This window comes from Hordeum vulgare, chromosome 2H (genome assembly GCF_904849725.1).
Source record: "Hordeum vulgare subsp. vulgare chromosome 2H, MorexV3_pseudomolecules_assembly, whole genome shotgun sequence".
Taxonomy (NCBI): Eukaryota; Viridiplantae; Streptophyta; class Magnoliopsida; order Poales; family Poaceae; genus Hordeum; species Hordeum vulgare.
The window spans coordinates 473,126,522-473,150,255 of NC_058519.1; the positions used below are offsets into that span (position 1 = coordinate 473,126,522).

At 47.7% G+C, this 23,734-nt stretch overlaps 1 protein-coding gene across 2 annotated transcripts; it reads right to left on the minus strand.

The window, feature by feature from the left end:
* Positions 1 to 753: 753 nt before the first annotated feature.
* On the minus strand, positions 754 to 21,155 carry LOC123426712 (G-type lectin S-receptor-like serine/threonine-protein kinase At2g19130). 2 transcript variants are annotated; one of them, XR_006622304.1, is made up of 3 exons: positions 18,667 to 21,155; positions 17,588 to 17,642; positions 754 to 1,060 (listed from the first exon to the last, which is right to left on the minus strand). XR_006622304.1 is itself a non-coding variant. In XM_045110579.1 (2 exons), exon 1 carries the CDS (start codon positions 21,098 to 21,100, stop codon positions 18,671 to 18,673), a length of 2,430 nt encoding a protein of 809 aa, XP_044966514.1. In that variant the 5' UTR covers positions 21,101 to 21,155; the 3' UTR covers positions 17,378 to 17,642; positions 18,667 to 18,670. The 2 variants fall into 2 exon arrangements, 1 of the variants encoding a protein (XP_044966514.1); XM_045110579.1 differs by lacking the exon at positions 754 to 1,060 and having other exon boundaries at positions 17,378 to 17,642.
* Positions 21,156 to 23,734: the final 2,579 nt, after the last annotated feature.

The following is a 23,734-nucleotide window of genomic DNA, read 5'->3' on the forward strand; positions in this document are numbered from 1 at the left end:
ATGTTTGATTTTGTGTACACATTATTCTTATTTTTTGCACAGGTGAAGTACGAAGCAAGTGTGAAGCTATGAAGCGTATCAAAGATTAGCGAATGTGTTGTAATAGTAGGCAGCAGTAGGCATATCTCGGTTGTGGTGTAGTGTAAAGATTGTAATAGACAAATTTAATGTTGGTTTGGACGAATTTCATTTGCTTCCTAGCCTGTTTGAAATATTGAATTTGACTGTGATTTGAATACCTATGAAATGGCAACTTGACAAGGGGACCAAGTTATGATATTTATTTGATAACATGTGAAATTTCTAACGTGTGGGACTAATTTTGAGATCAGCATGACATGTGGGACCAGTATAAAAATAAAGTGGCCAAAATAAAAAATCAATAGAAAGTAAAAGGCCACAAACCAAAATTTTAAAAAGAAAACTAAAAGTGGCTGTAAATGGGCTAAGGCCCAAAAAGAAGCCCAATAAGAAAATGCCCAAAAAAATAAAACGAGCCCATGTGATTAATTGAAATGGGTTGAGCTGATTTCAACCATGACGTTTTGATTTCGTCGTAATTTTGCCACGTAGGACTGGGTTAGATTGCCAACGACGATTTAGGATCGTCGTAAAGGTTATGACGATCCAGGAATTGTCGTAAAGGTTACGATGATTTTGAATAAAACATCACTGCTAGTCATTTGTGACGCTCCGTTTTTGACGCTTGGTTTTTCGTCGTGAGATCGTCGTAAACTAAAAACCGTGACGATGTAGCGACAAAAATATAGCGTCGTGTATTAGCATATTCCTTGTAGTGTGTTGGCATTTATTCATAACCTGTTACGAATGGAGTAGGACATCTCCTCTTTGCCACAATCCCATTGCTTTTTCTCCCAGCTTTCATCATCCTCGTCAACATCTCTGACTGGATCTGCGGGTGCAACTGGCTGTGGTTCCTCCAGATCCCAGTCCACCTCAGCAATGCACAAAGCCATATCAACCTTCTTCCTCCACTCAGAGTAATTATCCCCTCTGAGCGTGGAAACATCCTTGAGGCAGCTCATCAGATGAAAACTTCCTGAAATCACCAAATAAGCGAAGTCAGTACGACAATCATATGCATTAAATAACGTTGGTTAAAATAATCATACAATTGCCTATGCATATTAATCTACATTACCGTTGGGCAAATGATACAAATAAATGCATCATTTTGCAATATGCAACATGATCATGTTACTAAACAACGTTGGTCAGAATAATAACATGACCATATTCCATATTTCGTTCAGCGGAAAGCGTGAAATAAAATTTCATATGCCCTTTAACTTTGCAGAAAGTTAATTCTGTCATTTAAAATAAAATTCCTGAACTTTATTAATCATTTTATAAAGATCACCTATTTTTCCTTTTCTGAAAAACTTTTTAATTTTCAGAAATCCTATTATTTTTCTTTTCAGAAAAATATTATCACATTTCTGTTAATTTAAACAGAAAGTTGGAACATTTTATATCCACTTTTCTAAACATGTTTTCACGGAAAAATTGCTTAGAAACAAATATTTGAATCTGCCTAAAATGGCGGAGACAAATATTGCTCGAAATAATAGAAAGTGGCCCACTTGGGCCGGCCTGTGGGCCATATCCCTTCGGACCGAAGCGGCTAACTCCCACTGGCTGGGAGGCCCATCACCCCAGCGCTGGCGCCCCCTCCTGTCCGGCCAGGATGGGCCTCGGCCTGCCAGCCGGGCTGGCCTCGCTGGCTTTCGGTCCTACAGCCCGCCCACGGCTAGGGTTTCGTCCTAGGGCCATCTCACTCGTTGCGTGCGATCCAACGGTTCCCCACCCGGTTCGGGGAAACAAAAGCGGAATCGGCAGCCGAAACCCAGTCATTTCCCCCCTCTGCGCCGTTCTCTCAACTCGCGCGAGAGGCTCCTCTCCTTATCGGCGCCGGCCCCTTGCCTCCCGAGCAGCCCATGGCCAGGAGAGGCACTGGCCGCCGTCGGCGAGGTCTAGCGACCTTCTGTCGCGTGCGCCTTAGGTCCTCCCTCCCGCGAGGTGCTCTGGAGGTGATGAGCCCGCCCTGGTCGGTCTTGTCTCGCGTAGCCCACGGCGGCCGATCCTGTTTCCTGGCGCAGCGTAGCGGCCGGAGCCCACGACAGCCTCGTCAACCCCCCTCCTGCTTCCTGTCCACGACGGTCCGCGGCAGGCCGAGGCTCCTCCCTCACGCGGTGGCATCCATGCCCCGCCGAGTGGGTCTCTGGGGCCCCATGAGGCTTGTCTTGGCGCCAAGGGAGATGGGGTTGGCCGACAGCCGTAGTGGCCGAGGGTTCCCACGCCGCGCGCTGTCTTGCTTCGTTTTTCTTTCCCGTGTCAGAGAGAGAAAGATACATGGCGCTGTGGCCTCCCCTTTCGCCGGTGGCGCGTTCCCTTGCGAGGAGCGCGTCGCCGTCGAATGGGTTGGCTGTGGTGCCTCGTTGCCTTTGGATCCGCAGGGTGGCTCTTTGCTTTGTTTGCCACGTTCCCCTTTTCCCTATCTTTAGTTCTTCTTGGTTTGCCTTTTGTGGATCAGATCCGTATACTTTTCTTGGTTTTCTTTTGGATCTAGATCCGTACTTTGCCTCCGAGGTAGGTTCTTCTTCCCCACACCTCGGCTTGCCGATGCGTGTGGGATCGAGAGAAACAGGCGCGGCCTTGCGGCGACGCTTCTTTTTCGATGAAGCCCTAGGCCGTCTTCGGTACTTGCCCATCTAGGGTTCATGTGGGGAGGGGAAGGGGAAACTTTCTTTTCGATTTCTTTCAACCGAATGAATCTTTGCCTAGTGGCTCATGATACCATTGATAGAACGTGGATCAACTAGGCATAGATTGATCCGGTACAAACCCGTGTAGTTACCTTGTCTTGAGCCGGATAAGCCCGCACCGTTCTCCATCGGTGTGGTGGCGACGACGGTGATGACGAAGAAGGGTTAGGCGTGGGTGGAACTTCCCGTGAGCACCGCGCTTAACCTAGATTTGATAGGTATGTCGGTAGGGGTGTGACGGCGGCGAATCTCATAGTTCGTGCCCCGGCACCCCACCGTCCTTTATATAGCGCGGGTCACAGGGGCCCACCAACCATAATGGGTTGGGTGCCCCCGATCAGGGTGCATAGATCAAGGCCCGATGGGCCATTGGGCCCACGCGGTGAGAGATCAACCTAACACCTGTATTCATAGAAACTAGCAAAAATGCCTGTGCGTTGCAACGGAAGAAAAAAAATCAACCCAATTTTCAAAGAGGTGCCACATCTGGAGTTCATGTGAGCCATACACGACACTCTCTCTAGTGAAACCACCCTTTGTTATATCTTGAAATTGTAGAATCAGAAATATAGGTCATTTGACATATATCAGTTTTACTTCAGGTTTTCTAGATACTGACTTATGCATTCAGGACACCGGCAGGCATGTTGTCTTAATTTTCTTTTGCGATCTCGGGAAGAAATCTTCAGATGTTCAGCCCTTTTTCTAATGTGAGTTGTCATTTGGGTAGCATAATCTTCAGAATAACAGTAGAGATGACTCTTCCATGATCTTGTTTTCCGAGTAAGATATTAACATATAAAGCATGCAATCTTTTGATGTTAGTACTCCTCACGAGTTGAATATGTCCTATGGTAATTTCTTACCAGATTTTGGATGAATTTTCATACCAACAGAGGCCACTCAGCTATCACTCAACAACCCAACGTACAGACTCTACCGAAATCAAGAAATGGTGGCTCCTTAGTGTGATCCGAAAATTAGTTACAATTTGCGGAGAACTACAGCTTCATCGGAAAGCGCAATAAAAGATTTGCCAAGAGGGACATCCTTTTTGTTAAACAACAAAAAGCGAATTTATTGGTAAACAAAATAAAATAGCAATAATTAAATTCATGTTCCAACAGTACTGATCCACAAATTATCTAAACTAATAAAATTTGTTGGCAGTGATCCACAAATCATTTGATTACTTTCCTGGCAGTATTGATCCACAAATTCATTTGCTGACCAACCCCCACAGTGACAAGGTCAAGTGCCAACACTCATGTAAGCCTGTAGCTTTGCATCAAGGCGCCTCTCATGCCAACTACAGCTACAAATTTTACAGAGTTGGAAGTGCATCGTGGAGGCTAACTCACATCACTGGAAAAAGACACATGATACCAGATCTTGATGATGGATGGTTGGGACCGAGGACGCGCCTGGACGCCCTTAGGAAACGCAACAGCAGAGTAGCTCCACCGTGCTGGGGCCAACCCTTGGTACCTGGCGGCTGGCACCACAGGAAGAAAGCAGGGAGGAGATGGAGCTTCGAAAGGGCGACGACGACCCTAGATCCGTCGCGTCGGCAGGGCCATCGACCTTGACGAACCAGAAGTGATGGAGAAGCAGCATCCAGATCGGCCAAACGACCCCACTCCCCGGCAAGCCTCCACGCGTGACGTGCCCGAGCTGCCATGCCCCGCCTCGATCCCGCCTGGATCGAGAGAGCCAACGCCCCACCCCGGACTTTGCTTGGCCGTCCACGCCGGCTCTCCATTTTCTTGGCTGCTGCGGCGGGACGCCGACGACAAGAGGCGCAGCGACGCACCTCTACGGAGGACGGGGCCGGAGAGGAGCGTGCTCATGGCCGCGGTGTAGGACACGCCGGAGAGGAGCGTGCTCGTGGCCGTGGTGGAGGACGGATCCGGAGAGAGGATCCCTGGTGGAGGACGATCCCGCGGTGGAGGACGGGGTGGATAATGTGAGTCGGGTGTTTTTTTAATAAAACTGAAACGCTTTTTGTTCACTCAAATCAGGAGTGCGGGTTGAATCCACAAAACGTTAGGGGCTTTTATGCAAAAATGCCACGACGGACGCGACGGACGACAGAAGCACTACGTGCGTTATTATTAGGCAGAGATACCAAAATTTTAGGTGAAAAAACCATATACATCAATACATGTCTCTCTCGCTCCACCGCTGACCGCTCCAGTCCATCGCCGATTTCCCAGCCGCTACGAGCCGCATCGACTGCCCCCGTGCCCCGTCCCCATCGTCCCACCGCACCGCCCCCGCCGGCCCCCGTCCGCCCGACGCCGTCCCCATGCTTGGCGACGACCTTCGCGCTGGCGCCCCCCCCCCCCCCCCCCGCTGCATGCCTCGCAGCCGCCCCGCCCCGCTGGTCGGAGTCGGACGGAGCAGCAGTCGTGCTGGCCGCGGCGACGCCCCGCCCCCAATCTGCCCCTCCTCTTCGCCCCCATGCCGCGCAGAGGTGCGAGTTAGAGATTATGGATGTGTCCCCTTGTGCCTACTATGTTCATTGTTTTGCCCATCAACTACAATTAACTCTTGTTGTTGTTGCTAAGGAGAGTGGTGATTGTACTTGGTTCTTTCAGCAGCTTGCGCACTTGTTAAATGCTCTTGGCATGTCTTATAACTCAGGTTGAAAAACTCATTGATGCATTGGAATTGAAAGAAGTAGAAATAGGGAGTTGGCTGAATCAGGAAATGGGTTTGGAAAGGTCATATGATACACGGTGGGGCTCTCACTTCAAAACTGTGAACCATGTCATCTCTATGTATGGTGTGTTAGATTGATCTCTTCTCCAATGGGCCCAACGGCCCATTGGAGCCTTGACTCACGCCCTGATCGGGGGCGTCCAGCCCAAGCAAGGCTGGTGGGCCCCTGTCGTGCAGTGCTATATAGAGGAGGTGGGGACCATGGCACATGATACGAGGTTCGCCGCCGCCACTGTTTCCCCAGTCCTAACGCTAATCCAATCTATAGGGAAGCGCTGAAGCGATGGGAAGCCCACCGACGCCACCAACAACTTCGTCGTCGATCTCTTTGCTGTCACAGGCCACCGTCACCATGTGGCTCCAAAGGAAATATGTAAAGGTGTAAAGCATGACTTAAATCGAAAGATTTTGTGCAAAGAGAATGAATAGATTACAATGAGTGTTAGTGGCACATCATGATCGACATCATGATCTGAGTAACATCAGATGAAAGTAAAGATCACAAGGAATACTGCTTCAAGAAGTCTTTTATGGACTAGAGCAAGTCTCTAGACAGTGGCATTTGAAGTTAAAAGAATCATATGTTATTTTGGGTTAAAGAAAATGAGAGGACAATTGTATTCATGCAAAGTTATAGAATGGGAAATTGGTTTCCTAATTCATGTGCATGTGGATGACGTCCTACTTGCTAGTGGTGATGTCAATCTACTGTAGGAGGAGAAAAGAAGTTTTTGTCCTCAAAATTCAAAAGAGTATTCTCGGTAGAGTGCCTCTCGTTATAAGTATCGAGATTCACCAAGAAAAGAATAAAAGGGGTATTAGGAATGTCGCATGGACATGCTAAGAAAGATCTCTAAAGTATGCATGCGAGAAAACCTACGCCTGTTCTTATAGTCAAGGGTAATGGAACTGGCAACTATGGTGTTCCAAAAGTTGATGAGAAATGATTGAAAACGGATATGGTACCATATGTTTCAGCTCTTGGAAGCTCAATATATTACCCTGACACAGTTCACGTATATATCCGGGTTGTTTTGGCAATGTCCAGTCCATATATAGATCAATGGAATGGAGTCAAAGATATCGGCCTCATACTGAAAGAAATAAGTGCTCTCAAAAGATTGTGAGTACAAAGACATGACTTGTGAAATGTATAGCGAAATCCACAATTGTCGCTAACTTTCATACTTGGAGTTTTGTGTGGAAAATCTCCAAATGAATGAAACAATTATCATCAATGTGATGCAAAGATATGTTATAGCTTGATATGAGGCTGAGAGACAGGCAAAATGGTTAAGGAGACCTGTACTCGGAGTTGATAATGGTTGACAACAGCGATAACCATTTTAAGTTTTTCGCTCCTATGACAACGAGTTAAGTGTTGATGCCAAACACACTGACACAAAGTTATGTGTTGTAAAGGAGAAAGTCCGGAATTATGAAGAAATGCTTGAAGCATAAAAGCAACAGACAAGTGTTTGCAGATCTGCTTATTAGGCTTACCGCCCAGTGTGTTCGGAGAACACACAGTCGACATGGGTTTTATGGTATAGTCTAAGATTTTCGGACAATAAAGGGCCCAAGGTTAAAGAATTTATTTCAAAAACAGAGAGGTGCGTTGTGGCTGTCTGATTCTATCGGCAATTGAGCTGTTGACGATGAAACATGCCCTATGTATTGATCTGTTATGAAACGAGTAAAGTTAAAAGTATATGATGAGATCAAGGGGGAGAATGTTAGATTGATCTCTTCCCCAATGGGCCCAACGGCCCATTGGAGCCTTGACTCACGCCCTAATCGGGGGCGTCCAGCCCAAGCAAGGCTGGTGGGCCCCTATCGCGCAGTGCTATATAGAGGAGGTGGGGACCATGGCACATGATACGAGGTTCGCCGCCGCCACTGTTTCCCCACTCCTAACCCTAATCCAATCTATAGGGAAGCGCTGAAGCGATGGGAAGCCCACCGACGCCACCAACAACTTCGCCGTCGATCTCTCTACTGTCACCGGCCACCGTCACCATGTCCGGCTCCGGGACTTCCTCGACTCAAGGTGAAGGTATCTCCCATCTCCTTCACCCCACTACCGGATCTCTCTAGCCTAGTCGATCTAGTGGATATAACATGGTGCACTACGATGAGTCCTTCGCAAGATTGGAGATGAGTACCATGGTGCGGAGGCACAAGCGGCTCTGCCCATAGAGACAACATTTCGAACATTTGAGTTTGTTTTCATGGCACACTTGATGCAAGAAATATTTGGATACACGGATGAGTTGTGTAGAGCTTTGCAAAAGCAAGACGAAGATATTGTTCATGCTATTGAGCTCATTTGTGACACAAAGTATTACTTGGAGGTTTTGAGGACCGATTCTGGATGGGATGATTTTGTCACAAAGGTCACATCTTTTTGTACAAAGCATAAGATCAAAGTTGTTGATATGGAGCGTCCTTACTTACCCGTTGGCCGGCTAGAAGGAGTTTATTTAATGGTGAGATCAATTACCACCGCTTCAAGGTTGATATGTTTGTGGGTGTCATTGATAGGCAAATCAGTGAGCTAAATGGTAGATTTGATGAGGTAAACACGGAGCTACTTTCTTGCATGGCAGCATTTTGTCCACTTCATCTATTTGCTGTTTATGACCAAGAGAAGTTGATTAGGCTTGCTACAAAGTTTTATGCTTCTGATTTTACAAGTGATGAACTGACAAGACTTTCATGACAACTAAACATGTATGTTACTAATGTACATAGAGATGCAAGGTTTCAAAACCTGAAAAATCTGTGTCAGCTTTCAGTTATGCTTGTTGAGACAAACAAGCACGAACAATATCATATTGTTTACAAGCTTCTTAAGTTGGTATTGATTCTGCCAGTAGCTACTGCTAGTGTTGAAAGGGTATTCTCTTCCATGAGCTATGTGAAGAATAAGCTAAGAAGCAAAATGGATGATGAATATTTGAACAATTGTTTGATTATATTTGATAAGAGATATTTTTTTCAATCAAGTAAAAGATGAAAATGTCATCAATCTCTTTCAAAAAGACTTCGCAGAGTTATATTGTAAGAAGAATATCATCACTTTATCAATCAAAAGGTATTTATGTATTTATATCGTTATGGTCGGATACATTAAAATATTACTATTGTCGTTTGGTTGGTATCCTGGTGATGCCTGAACTAGCCTGGGCCGAGGAGCCATTCTTGTGCTTAGCCTGGTCACAAAGTGCAGGCACGTACTTAGCCTGGCCCAGACATCCCAATTTGGATGCCTGGCCGATGCCTGGCCTCTACAATAGCTGCCTGGGATTACTAATACGTACTAATGTAGTAACTTTTTTTTTGACATTTACTAATGTAATAACTAGAACATGTATAGTCCCCACTTGATACTCTGTCAAGCCAGGCATGAACCAAACAGCCTTATCACTGTTAGAGTTATAATATAAGTCATGTAACCTTTTGTATTTATTCCAACATATAAGGAGTTTCCTGCATATAGTTCACCACTTGTACATGTATATATACTGACCTATGATCTCATGGAAATACAAGTTGCATATTCCTAACATGGTATTAGAACTAGGTTAACTTTTGCACGTCACAACTCGTGTTGTTGATCCGCTTCCAGCCAGATCGATCCCGTCGAGCCGGCCTCTCCTCTTCCCATCACCAGCCAGATCGATCCCGCGGTGGTTACGACTCTGACTGGATCTCGTCTCCCCTGCTCGATCTCGGGACTCCCTTGGCGGATCTCCTCGTCTCCCCTGCACAAGATCGCCATCCCTGTCTCGTCTCCCCTACTGGATCGAGTCTCGCCCTACAGAGCGATTCTCTCTGCTGTCGACGCGGGTTCAGATCCTGTTGACTGATTTCTTTTCCCAAAAATAATAATGTCTACTGCTTCAGGCTATGTTGTTATCCCTCGATGTTCGGTGATCTTCGATGGCACTAACTACACCGAGTTCATTGGCTTCATGCGCATTCATATGCGTGGCATTCGTCTCTGGGGAGTTCTTTCTGGCGAGGTCTGTTGACCGCCACGTCCGGTTCCTCCTGTGGCTCCCACTCCTCCGACTCCACCGGTTCTTCCCGCGGATGCTCCTCAGGCTGCGAAGGATGCGGCTAAGGTTGCTGATGAGGCTGCTATTCGTGCTTATGATGAGAAGGTTTTGACTTATGAGGAGGCTCTTCAGGTGTATCATGGTGCTCTGTCTGCTTACACCCAATGGCTTGATGATGATGCTCGTGCTGCAGCTGTTCTCACTGCTAGTGTTCTGCCTCAGTTTGCCTCTAAGTTTCTGGGCCTTCCTACTGTCTTTGAGATGTGGACTCACCTTCGTCAGCGCTATGAGCCCTCTGGTGATGCCTTATATCTCTCTGTGGTTCGTCAGGAGCATGCTCTTCAGCAGGGTGACTCTACTGTTGATGACTTCTATGCACAGAGTTCTGCTATCTGGCGCCAGCTTGATTCTCTCCGCAGTGCTGGTTGTCGTACTTGCCCTTGTTGCCAGGCTGTCCAGGTCGATTTGGAGTTTCATCGCGTCTACGAGTACTTGTCTAGGCTCCGTAAGGAGTTTGAGCCTCGTTGTGCTCAGTTGTTTGCTCGTGGACGTACTTCTCTCATGAAGGCGCTTTCTGAGATTTGTGCTGAGGAGACTCGCTTACGTGGTGCTGGTTTGCTGGAGGTTCCCTCAGTGCTCGCTGCTCGGGCTCTTTCTACGCCACCTGCTGCACCGACCCCTTCTCGCTCGAGTGCTCCGCCGCTCTTGCCCACTCCTTCTGGAGGCTCAGGTCGCCCCCGTTCACATTGTGGCTACTGCAACAATGATGGTCATATTGAGTCCCACTGCTACACGAAGAAGAAACACTTGCGCAAGGCGCGATCATCTTCTGCAATGACTTCATCATCTACCTCGACAGCTTCAGCCATCGCTTTGACTGAGCAGGATATTCTGAGACTTAAGCGTCTGCTCGCTGCTTCAGGTTCTTACTCGACGAGTACTGCTGGTTCTGTGACTGAGGCTTCCCGCACTGCGCAACCACCTTCTACACAGTGAGGTACATCCCATGGGTTCTGGACTCTGGAGCTTCCTTTCATATGACTTCTAATTCTTCCACTCTATCCTCTCTTAGATCGCTTGATTCTCCTGTTATGTCCTCACCGCTGATGGTACTCCCCTTCCTATCGTTAGTAGAGGCACTCTTACCACTCCTTATTCTGTTCCTGATGTTGCTCATGTTCCTCGACTTACCATGAATTTGTTTTCCGCTGGTCAACTTGCTGATTCTGGTTGTCGTGTCATCCTTGACCTTGACTCTTGTTCTGTGCAGGACCGTCGCACTCACACTCTGGTTGGGGCTGGTCCTCGCCACCGTGATTCCGAGGGTCTTTGGGAGTTGGACTGGCTTCATGTTCCTTCCGCTGCCCACTCTATCACCAGTCCTTCCGCTTTGGTCGCCTTGGCTATCGGTTCCTTCCAGCAGTGGCATCATCGACTTGGTCATCTATGTGGTTCTCGTTTGTCGTCGTTAGTTCGTCGAGGTCTTCTGGGGTCTGTCTCAGGAGATGCCTCTTTAGAGTGTTAGGGTTGTCGTCTTGGCAAGCAGATTCAGTTACCATATCCACATAGTGAGTCAGTGTCTAAGCGTCCTTTTGATTTAGTTCATTCCGATGTATGGGGTCCGGCTTCCTTCGCTTCGAAAGGGGTCATAAATACTATATTATTTTCATAGATGACTTCGCTCGTTACACATGGCTTTATTTCATGACTTCTCGTAGTGAGGTGTTGTCCATTTATCAGCGTTTTGCTGCCATGGTTCATACTCAGTTCTCTTCTCCCATTCGTGTGTTCCGTGCTGACTCCGCTGGCGAGTATATCTCTAAGATGTTGCGTGGTGTTCTTGCTAAGCAAGGGACTCACTCTCAATTCTCTTGTCCTGGTGCTCACGCTCAGAATGGCGTGGCTGAGTGCAGGCATCGTCATCTTCTTGAGACGGCTCGTGCATTGATGATTGCTGCCTCTCTCTCGCCTCATTTTTGGGCTGAGGCCATCTCCACCTCCACCTATCTCATCAATTTTCAACCTTCCGCTGCTCTACAGGGTGGTGTTCCTTTCGAGCGTCTTTTTGATCGTTCTCCCGATTATTCGATGCTTCGCTTGTTTGGTTGTGTTTGCTATGTTCTTCTTGCCCCCCGCGAACGCACCAAACTGACCGCTCAGTCTGTTGAGTGTGTCTTCTTAGGCTATAGTGATGAGCATAAGGGCTATCGTTGTTGGGATCCTACCGGTCGTCGGATGCGTATCTCTTGGGATGTGACTTTCGATCAGTCTCGTCCCTTCTACCCACGCCGATCTTCCTCGGCTTTTTCAGTGGAGGATATATCTTTCCTCACTTTTCCTAACACACCTATCACACCCGTCGAGCCTTTGCCTATTCGTTCCGCTCCCTCTGCTTCTCCACCTCCAGTCAATTTGTCGCCACCATCTTCCACGGTCTCCTTGTCTAGCATATCACCGGATTCTACACCTTCATCTCCGGTGACTTCTTCGTCGCTACTCCCCGATTCTACCTTGACGATTTCTCCTTCCATTGTTCCATATTTTCCTCAGTGTTACACTCGTCGTTCACGTTCTATGGATGCCTCTGTGGATGTGTCGTCATCCTCGTCTCAGCCTACTTATGGCTTGCGTTCTCGTCCTCGTCCGCCTGTTGATCACTTTGGATTTTCCACCGCTGGTGCTGTTGTTCTTGAGCCGACTACTTATCATCAGGTTATTGTTCATCCTGAATGGCAGTTTGCGATGGCAGAGGAGATTGCTGCTCTTGAACGCACTGGTACGTGGGATCTTGTTTCGCTTCCTCCCGGAGTCCGTCCCATCACTTGTAAGTGGGTCTACAAGCTTAAGACTTGCTCCGATGGTTCTCTTGAGCATCACAAAGCTCGTCTTATGGCTCGTGGTTTTCAGTAGGAGCATGGTCATGATTATGACGAGACTTTTGCTCCTGTGGCTCATATGACCACTGTTCGTACACTTCTTGCCGTGGCCTCTACACGCCACTGGTCTATCTCTCAGCTTGATGTTAAGAATGCTTTTCTTAATGATGAGCTGCGTGAGGAGGTGTACATGCAGCCACCACCTGGGTATTCTGTTCCTGATGGCATGGTATGTCGTCTTCGTCGCTCTCTCTATGGCCTTAAGCAAGCCCCCCGCGCCTGGTTTAAGCGTTTTGCCTCTGTGGTGACTGTCGCTGGTTTTTCATCCAGTGTTCATGATCCAGCATTGTTTATTCACATTTCTCCTCGTGGTCGGACTCTTCTTCTTCTCTATGTTGATGACATTGTCATCACTGGGGATGACCCCGAATATATTGCATTTGTCCGTCTTAGTGAGCAATTCCTTATGTTTGATCTTGGACCTCTTCGCTACTTTCTTGGGATTGAAGTTTCTTCTACCTCTGATGGCTTCTTTATATCCCAGAAAAAGTATATCCAGGATCTTCTTGCTCGTGCTACTCTTACTGATGAGCGCATTGTTGAGACTCCTATGGAGCTCAATGTTCACCTCTGTGCTACTGATGGTGATCCCCTGCCTGACCCGACGTGTTATCGTCATCTTGTTGGCAGTCTTGTTTACCTAGCTGTCACTCGTCCGAATATCTCTTATCCGGTTCATATTTTGAGTCAGTTCGTTTCTGCTCCCACATCGGTTCACTATACTCATCTCCTCCGTGTTCTCCGATATCTTCGAGGCACGATCTCTCACCGTCTATTCTTTCCTCGCTTCAGTTCCTTACAGCTTCAGGCCTATTCGGATGCTACGTGGGCTAGTGATCCTTCAGATCGCCGTTCACTTTCTGCTTACTGTATTTTTCTTGGTGGTTCTCTCATTGCCTGGAAGACGAAGAAACATATTGCAGCTTCCTGTTCGAGTGCAGAGGTTGAGTTGCGAGCGATGGCTCTTTTGACGGTAGAGGTGACTTGGTTACGGTGGTTACTTCAGGATTTTGGTGTTCTTGTCACTACACCGACTCTGCTCTTATCTGACAGTACAGGTTCTATTAGCAATGCGCGCGACCCTGTGAATCATGACCTCACCAAGCATATTGGCGTTGATGCTTTCTATGTGCGTACTGCTGTGCAGGATCAGGTTATTGCTCTTCAGTATGTGCCTTCCAAGTTACAATTGACGAATTTCCTAACGAAGGCCCAGACTAGAGCACAACATGGCTTTTATCTCTCCAAACTCAGTGTTGTTTATCCACCATGAGTTTGAGGGGGTGTTAGAGTTATAATATAAGTCATGTAACCTTTTGTATTTATCCCAACATATAAGGGGTTTCCTGCATATAGTCCACCACCTGTACATGTACATATACTGGCCTATGGCCTCATGGGAATACAAGTTGCATATTCCTAACAATCACATGCTAGCCTGGTCAGGTAGAACTATTTATCTCAGGCATGGAATTATGGATGCAAACCAAACTGACCCATAATCCGCGTCCGATAGCAAACAAACAGACACCCCGCATTTTAATGGGTTGAACCAAGTTGATCCTTCGTGTTGTACTCCTACCTATTTTGTGAAAGTTCTAGGGCCTACATCCTTCATTTGGTTATTACTAGCAAAAGGGCCCGTGCGTTGCAACGGGAGAAAAAAATACCACACGCTTTTAATCTTTTTATAATCATTTTAATTTATTAAAATAATAAGCTAACTAACTAATGTAGTCAGTCATATCCTATTTTGTTGAGAAATCAACCCGTCCATTGTTAATTCGACCATGATAGAAATTGAGCGGGACAAGCAAAGCAAAACAAAGAGGCTACGTGAATTGATCAATGGACTGTTATCTTATTTCACTCATGGGGTAGAGAATGTGGGATCATATGATAAACTGAAGGTGGTGTTCCATTCTCTGTCTCTACAACAGTACAATCTTACATTCAATACATTCATTCACCAGCAAACAAATCCCCACAAAACAAAATTTCTTGCCGGTGCTTGACACACGGTTGGAGGCATGGGAAGGGTATCTCATCAGATGATGAGTTCCTGCCGGAGGAGGGGATACGATGAGGGGAGCAAGGGTTAGGCGCCTCTATCTGGCCATAAGGAGTCGTTGTTGCCGTGCCATAACCTCAGAGTTCCCCGTGTGAGCCATGGAGGCCCGCCTCCACCTGCAAGTACTTCGCTCCGCCGCGCCTTATCCGCGCGCCGCCGCCGTTCTGCATCGAGCAGACGCATCATCCCCAGTCACTGTAGCTGTCGCGTTGATTTGATTCAGAAGCTGTGCTCGAGCGTCGAAACGGGGGCAGCAAGCGGGCAGAGGTACGGCTACAGAGGCGGGTGGCTTGAGATCGACAACAGTGCCGGTTGAGGTCGGCCGCGGCGGCGAGTGGTGTGGCGGCGGCCTGGACACAGGCCAGGGTGGCCCAGGGTCGACGGGAGGAGGCGATGCGTACGAGTATAATTTTTGCAATGAATCGTTTTTTTTTCTTCTACGTTGTAGATAAATGATGAAGCGCGGGTTGAATACAAAAATTACAGGGACTTTCTTATAAAAATACCGCGGTGGGTTTTCCGATGAAAGCAATAGCTGCTTTATTATTAGGTATAGATGTGTTTTCTTTTTTACTTGTTTTTATCACTATTTTTGTATTTTGTAACACATATACATTTTAATAAAATGATAAAAACAAGATTTTAAAAAGATGGTAACATTTTTAAAATGCATGAAAAATATAAAAAATATTAGATTTTATATAAAATAGTGAAATGTTTAAAATTAGGGATCTTTTAAACCTCATTGGTACCGCGCATAAGAGGCACGTGCCGTCTCCCGGTCCATGCCATTTTCGCACCTTCGTCCCCGAGGGGATGCGGTTATGGAATAACTGCCACACAAAGATTTTGATCTTTAGGGGCAAGGGGGCCTTCCATAGCGGCGCGAGCCATGGTACAATGGGGGAGTGATAGATAGCTTGATATACCAAACTATCGAAAATTCCTGCGAAGGGGATAGACACCAATTCACCGTATCCGGGTGATCCAGGAGCTCTTGTGGCAAGACGTCGAGCAGACGGTTCCACTCAGCTGTTTCTACCAGTCCGAATGAGCGCCTGGGTCCCCTCACCCATTGTCCTTAGCTGAGGGCGTTAGAGACTAGAAGGGACGTGTTCACGCAGGTGAACAATAAGATAGGAAACCCCACCCTGAGTGGTTCATCCCTAACCCATGGGTCCAGCCAGAACTGGGTCCCCTCACCATTACCTATATTAAAGGAGATTCCTAGACGAATCTCCTCTTTTATTTTTTGGATAGCGCGGCAGAATTAGGATCCACCCACACATGAGCAAGCGAGGAGCGGCTCACCCCTTAGATACTTTGCCGAGCAAGCGAGGAGCGGCTCACCCCTTAGATACTTTGTCGAGCAAGCGAGGAGCGGCTCACCCCTTAGATACTTTGCCTCAAGGAGTTGGAGCCATAGACCACCCTCGTTACGAAGGATCCTTCAAACCCACCGTAAGATGAGAGAGGTATTCATACCGTGGGAGGCCGAGATTCCCAACCCGCCACAGTCCTTAGGCAGGCAGATATGTGCCCACTTGACCATGTGGTACTTTTGGCGACCATCATTGGCCTGCCAGAAGAACCTGGCGAGCTCCTTATCGAACGAGCTATGGACGCTCTTCGGCAGGATATACAACCCCATCATAAATATGGGTAGGCTCCCCAGGTTGGCACTAATGAGGACCGTTTTACTCCCTATGGAGGTAAATCAGCCTCACCAAGGCTCAACCCGCGAAGCAACCCGGACCACTAGGCGATCAAACCCCGACGCTAGGATCTTTGACTCCGCCAAAGACATCCCCAGATAAGTTGTGGGGAAAACCGATAGCTTGCAATTTAGGTTGTTTGCAATCCGGAGCTGATCCTTCGGGGAGTAGCCGAGGATGAAGATCTCGCTTTTATCAAAGTTGATCTTCATACCCGACATCGCTTCGAAGCACAGCAGGAGGAATTTTAGATTCACAATATCGAGGCTGGACCCTTGAACCATAATCATGGTATCATCTACATATTGGACGTGGGTGACCCCTCCACCAGGGATCAGGTGCCCAACCACCCCAGTAAGATGCCCGCCCATACGGGTTTTGTCTAGAATGCCCGCCAGGGCATCAACGGCGAGGTTGAAGAGGAGGGGTGAGATAGGGTCCCCCTGCTTCACTCGAGCCGAGGAGGAGAAAAAAGGTTCCACTTTGCAGTTAATGTTAATGGCCGTCTTGCTAGACTGGACCATCTGCAAAATTCAGGAGCACCATCTGTCATCGAAGCCTCGAGGGGTAAGCACCAGCCTCAAGAAGGACCAATCCAGACGGTCATATGCCTTCCGGAAGTCCAACTTGAGGAACACGCCCTTATGGCCGCATGAGTGCACCTCATGCACAATCTCGTGGAGGGCTAAGATCCCATCATGGATCCATCGCCCCTTCAGGAACGCAGTCTCAAGGGGATGGTCGAGCCTCTCCGCCACAAGAGCCAAACGTGTCGCACATACCTTAGAGAATATGCACTCTAACACATTGATCACCATGATAGGTCTAAACTGCCTTACCCCAACTATTTTGGGGATCAGGGTAATCACGCCATAGTTGATCTGGGCCATGTCAAAGGTTTCAATATAGAAGTCATGGAACATTGGCATAATCACCGGCTTAATGACTTCCCATAATTTCTGGAAGAAGACCACTGACAGCCCATCTGGGCCAGGGGGCGAGCCCGCCTTCACAGAGGCGATAGCCTTGCCCACCTCCTTCGAGAAAGGGAGGGTTGACTTCCTGTTCTCTAACAACATAATAGAACAACAAATGTGCATTATGACTCGATATCTCTAACAACAAATATAATAGGTATGACTCCCTGACCATACATTGATGCCACAAAATATCATTGTGGCAATATCAATGACTCGATGACCATATACATCAATAATAGTAGCAATTTTTTTTCTTGGCCAAAGCAATTTAATAGAACAACAAATATGGATGTAGAAGTTGTTTTTCTTGCCTTAATTTGAAGATCTGTCCCCCATTTCAAATATGCCAACATACTTCTTCTTCATCTACATCACACAAACAAAGTAGAAATCAGTGGCATGGACTGAATGGACAAAATTTATATAAAAAGTAGCAATCAGTGGCAATGTGGCATGGACTGATGGACAATTCGACAAACACTTGCAATTTATTCAAGAACAAAGTAGGAATCATTCTGTTGCAGATCAGTGGCTTCTAGCAGTGGAAATTTAAAAAAAAAAAAAAAAAAAAAAAAAAAAAAAAAAAAAAAAAAGCTTCAGATTTGTTTAAAAAACAGAGGAAAATTACCTTGGTAATTTGTAGATGGACGCAATACCGGATGGATTGGATGGCTTCTCCTTCTAGCCTGGCGGCTGGCGGACTGACGCGGTGACTGTCGACGGTGACGGAGGCTAGAGGAGGCCCGGAGCAGCGCAGCCCCGAACGGACCACAGCCACGGAAGTAGGTTGCGGACTAGCGAAGGGGAGGGCCAGAGGGGAGGGGAGGGCCGGAGGGGAGGGAGAGGGCCGGAGGGGAGGGAGAGGGCCGGAGGGGCAGAGAGCTCGCCTTCGTCCGCCGGACCTCGCTTGCGCCGGAGCCGTCGACAGACAACTAGGTTTGGCGATTTGCATTGATCGAGGAAGAGTGGCTCCCGTCTCGTGCGTGGCTGGATGGGCTGTTCGGGCTCCAGTGTATAACATGCATGGTCAATTTTTTTGGGTCCAAACTCTTTGGTATTCCAAGGAACGCCCAGGAATACCCCTGGCTCCGCCACTGGCACTTGGTGCTTGAGAAATGCTCTATTAGACTGTAGTAGCAACACAAGTGCAAGCTCAACAGACAAATTCCACTCTATGCCATGTGTGAGATAGTTGTGGGAATAGCAACACGAGCAGTGATTGCTAATTTAATTGCTATCAAAATTCTAAAATTCCTTTATAACAAAAGGTTCTCAAATCAATGTACTACTTGCATGTTGTATCATTTCAAACCATGTCTAGCAGGTTAGGTGCTAGAGTAAATAAATGTGTTAGGTGAGTTCAGCTTAAAGAAGAAGAAAAATGGTTTACCAGGTTAGGTGCAAGCTGAATTTGATCTTCCGGCGATAACTTCGAGTAGCTTAGGCATCGGAGGGGTGTCGACTTGAACAAGACCCTCAAGAATCTGGACTACCTTGCCCATCGTTGGCCGTTCAAACTCCCTGTCCTGAATGCACCAACAGGCAACCTTGCAAGCCCTTTCAACCTCGTCGACGATGACATCACCGTTTAACCTATCATCCACAAAACTCATGACATTTCCCTCGAGAAGCTTGCGTGCCACCTGGATGGGGAAATAAACAATGTCATCACCACTGCTGCCACATTCTCCGTTTGCGTTCATCCTCCCGGATATGATCTCCAGTAGCACCATCCCATATCCATACACATCGACTTTGGGCGTGATAGCCACCCCACTGATCCATTCAGGGGCCAGGTACCCAAATGTGCCCCTCGTTGTGGTCACAACCCGGCTAAAATCCCTTGTGAGAAGCTTTGCCATCCCAAAGTCGGCGATCTTAGGAACGAACAACGCGTCAAGAAGTATGTTTTGCGGCTTTATATCGCAGTGTATGATGTAGTCCAGGCAGCTCTCGTGCAAGTATGCTAGCCCCCTGGCAACTCCAAGAGCTATTTGGTATCTGGTTCTCCAATTCAGCGTTTCGGCACTGCTTCTGAACAGATGAGCATCAAGGGAGCTATTTGGCATGTGTTCGTAGACAAGGAGCTTCTTGTCACCCTCACAACAAAAACCAACCATTTTCACTAAATTTGTATGGTGGAGGATTCCAATTGAACTCACCTCAGCCCTGAATTGCTTCTCTTGTTGATAACAACCATAAAGCCTTTTCACCGCTATAGTGGTCGAATCGTTTAACGACCCCTTGAACACAGAACCAAAACCACCTGCCCCAATCTTTTCTGAGAAATTTCTAGTTGCGCGCCGCAAATCGCTGTATCTGAATGAAACAAGCCCACTACCACCATGGATGTTGTCTAATGTTCGACTGTACCATTTGTTCCTCCTGGTCCTGCGTAGCACTACGGTGAGTACCAAGATACCCAAAGCGGTGAGGCTTGCAGCAATGGCACCTAAAATGATAACCACAGTGTTGTTTTTCCGAGTCCCGAACTCCTTTGCTGCGAGGCGGACGTAAAGAATTTCTCCATCGCCGCTGGAAGCATCATCAATTTGGTGTTGTTCTACATTCAGCAATCCACCATGCCACATAGAACAACCACCAGTTCCAAAGGAATATGCAGTGCAAGAGCAGTTGCTCAGACAAAGCTGCTCGCATTCGCCTGCGCTGGTGACACGTCCCACGGCGCTGTGGGGATTATAGGGCAATCTGACGGCCGGCATGGCATAGAAGATGTCAGCCAGGCCAACCATAGTGCTGTTGCTAATGCTAGCACAATTCAGTGGAGTGTTCCTCCTGCATCCGCTCGTGCTTCGATCATCAAGGTCCCAATCATCGGGCGAATCCACGGAGAATCCCTTCATGCAGCTGCAAGGCGGGGGCGCGTAGTCGCCGCAGACCGTGAATGGCCCGCAGGCGGCGTGCACCTCGCACTGCGCGGTGGGGTGGGTGTAGACTGTCGCCCAGTTCTGCGTGGCCTGGTGCCAGGCCAACACCTTCCTCTGCCCGGACACGTCCAGGAAGCTATACATGGTGATCGTTTCGTCGAGCAGGTGGTAGGCAAAGGAAACCTCCCGGTCGTCGTTGACGAACGTGAAGCCAAACAGGTGGCGGGCGGTCATCCCCGGCACCGAGCTGAAGTACTCGCCGTTCCACTCCCCGCTGGACCAGTACGGCACGGACGAGTCCCACAGCATCCGGACGACGCCGCTGCGGCCCAGCTCCATGGAGTAGAGGCCCGGAGCCTGGTCAATCCGGTTCTTCCGGGAGACGAGACGGCGGCTCCGGCCGGTAACCTTGTCCAGCCCGATGGTAGCGCCGGGGAGCAGAATGTCCGTGGGGTGGTCGAAGCTCTGCCACAGCACGTCGGAGGCGTTGGAGGCGCTGCGCAGGACGAGGTTCCCGGTGTCCAGGAGAAGGAAGACCGTCCTGTTGTTGCTGGCTGTGACGTCGGCTCGGGTGGACCAAGCGACATTGCCGCGGTCCACGATGACGAGGTTGCCGTCGCCGGAGATCGTGAGCTCCGGCGAGCGGGCGCCTGCCACCGGGCTGCCTCCACTGTTGGCCACCCACACCGGTGTCAGCTTGGGAACAAGGTTGAACCATATGCCTAGCTGAGTGTTGTTGTTGCCGCCGGAGCCGGAGGGGTTGCTGTCGATGCCTGGGATCTGGATGAAGCCGAGCGCGAACTTGCCGCCGCTGGAGACGAGCTTGTCGTCGCCGGCGATCGACTGGCCTGGCGAGAGGGAGTAGGTCACCGTGGACGCGGAGCTGACGGGAGCGTGTAGGGCGCAGAGCAGGGCGAGCAGGACGGGGAGAGGCATGGCGAGGCAAGGGACGGGAGCTGTTTAGACTAGCTCTGCCCGGGTTGCTCACCAGACTAATCTCCAACAATAAAAATCAGTTTGGAGCGCGTAGAGAGTCTGCTTTGACGCGGCAAAGAGCCTTGGCTCGAACCAGACCTGGCCAAACGGCACGGCCCGGCCCGGCCCGGCCCACCATAATCGTGCCAGGCACGCCTAGGCCCGATTATTAGCCGGGCCGTGCCGGCCCAGGCACGGCACGAAGGCTATACGGGCCGGCCCGTAGGCACGCCAGGCCCGCTAGCCTATTAGTTTTCTTTTATTTTTAGGCTATTATTGGGCTGATTTTGACCTGTTAGGCTGTTTTTTGGGGCTATTTTAATATATTGGGCTGTGTTTTGGATCGATTTTGACCTATTAGGTTATTTTTTTTATTCTATATATATATATATATATATAATAAAAATAAATAAACGTACCGTGCCGTGCCGGCCCGCGTGCCCAGCCCTCAGGCCCAGGCGCGGCCCGAGGCGTGCCGCGTGCCTGGCACGACCCGTTTAAATCGTGCCGTGCCGTCGTGGCGGGCTGGCGGGCCGGCCTGTTTAGCCCGCCCGTTTGGCCAGGTTTGGCTCCAACGACCGTGATAAACTAGATAGGAAACACGTCTTGGCGCGTGGTGCCCGATTCAACTCATTATCCAAACGTGTAAACAAAGTATATATTTTGTAAGATAGTTGTCGAGAATTTACCAGTTTAATGCATAGAATGAAATTGTCATTATACTTCCTCCGTTTTTAAATATAAGACCTTTTAGAGATTGCACTATGAGCTACATACGGATGTACATAGACATATCTTAGAGTATAAATTCACTCATTTTACTTCATATGTAGTATTTTAGTAAAATCTTTAAAAGTCTTATATTTTAGAACAAAGGGAGTAGATAACATGGTTGGATCCAATACATAGAAATGTCCAGACAACACTTAAATAGGCAGCGCAAACACTTACAGTCACACCAACACGATAATGTCACAGAGTAGATAGGAAGTACGGCCTGGCAGCCAACCAGGTATATTTCAGGAGGTAAGAGATGGCACACATATATATAGATACATCATCTGTTCTCAAAGGAAGATGCTTGTAATAGTAATGATTTTGTTATTATAGAGGATTCGATGGCATGTCTTTCCAAATGCTGAGGTCACAGAAATGTAACACGATTTACCAAAATCAAGTCCTAATGCTTGTGAAGAGAAACGATGTATATTTTTCATCTATGACATATGTTGATCATAGTGCATCATATAACTTTGTATGAACATCTAGCTCGCTCGCTCGGGTGTTATGACTAAGGGCCTGCTGATGCTGATCAAGTTGCCCCGTATCACCGACATGGTAGGCCTTGACGAGCAAGCCTTGCCAGACTCGCTCGCTTGTTGTGATGTAAGGACCTGCCGACGGTCATGTCATGTTAGCAAAAGAATTCATTGTGTTTGATTTACAGTGAGAATATAATTCATGCACCGACCTTCTCACAACTTATTACTACATCTCCATATGTCAGGCTAACAATCATCCTTGCCATCATAAATAAGTGGATCTTACCATTGTACCATGTCCGGCATCCTGGATCTATTTTCTTTTAAACATCCTAACATACACCTAGCATCCATTGGCCCAACAATAATACTGCAAATGAAAAGTGCCACTGTTAGAGCATGCCCCTTTTATACTGTAGCCGACAAATGAAAAAAATATGGTAGTTCATGTAGTCTTAGAGCTTAGATTAAAGCGGACTTTATTTTAGTGCATAACCACAATACGATAGTTCATGCAAGAGTTTAATTCAGCCACATAATGAGAGTTGATATCAATAGAGAATCACAATATTTCAATAATAATATAAGTAATTTGACTAACAGTGTAGATTACAATTACAACCACAATATTTTAAAGACCCATATAAACTAAAATATTTAAGTAGTACGAAAACACATGTGGCAAATAAGTTGGAATGAAATTGCTACATAGTACTCCATTTTTTTAGTAGTAAATAGAAAAGGCCAACGGGAAGTGGAAGGTAACTCATAAAACATAAGAAGAATGAAATGACCATGTACATCATTAGCCAAATAGGGATAACCAATATATATTCAGAAGATCAAGGTAAGAGTAGGAAACACAAACCTACCGGCTATATGTTGGTTGTTTTAGCAATTTATCATATGAGGCATGAAGCATCACTTAAAATAAATGGTTGCACACATAAAGTAACATAGGGTTTAGTGAGCAAGAAGATTGTGATCATTCTGCAGATGATACAGAGGGCTATATGCTTAACCTAGGATCCCGAGGAAATCCCTGTTGAAGCAGAAGGTTCGTCCTTGGATCGGTCCTCTGCCAAAAGGTAAACTTGAACCGATCACCTTGTCGGAATTCTTCCCGCCAGCGGCCTGGTGCGTCGTCAAAGGCAGGAAAAAGAAGAACGTGGTGGCTGCGAGAATTAGGGAGTCAGCGCCTGATTCTCAGCCGTTCTTACCGCATGTACAGGCGCGTTTCCATAGAGAATCCTTTTTGAATTCTGCTACGGTTGCGGCTGGTTTAACGCTGGACTCTAGCGTGATGTGTCTCAATGGGTATGTGGCCCAGGAG

What these genes read in the sequence shown, in the direction of transcription:
- LOC123426712 (XM_045110579.1), bottom strand. Translation starts at nt 21,100, where the DNA reads ATGCCTCTCCCCGTCCTGCTCGCCCTGCTCTGCGCCCTACACGCTCCC.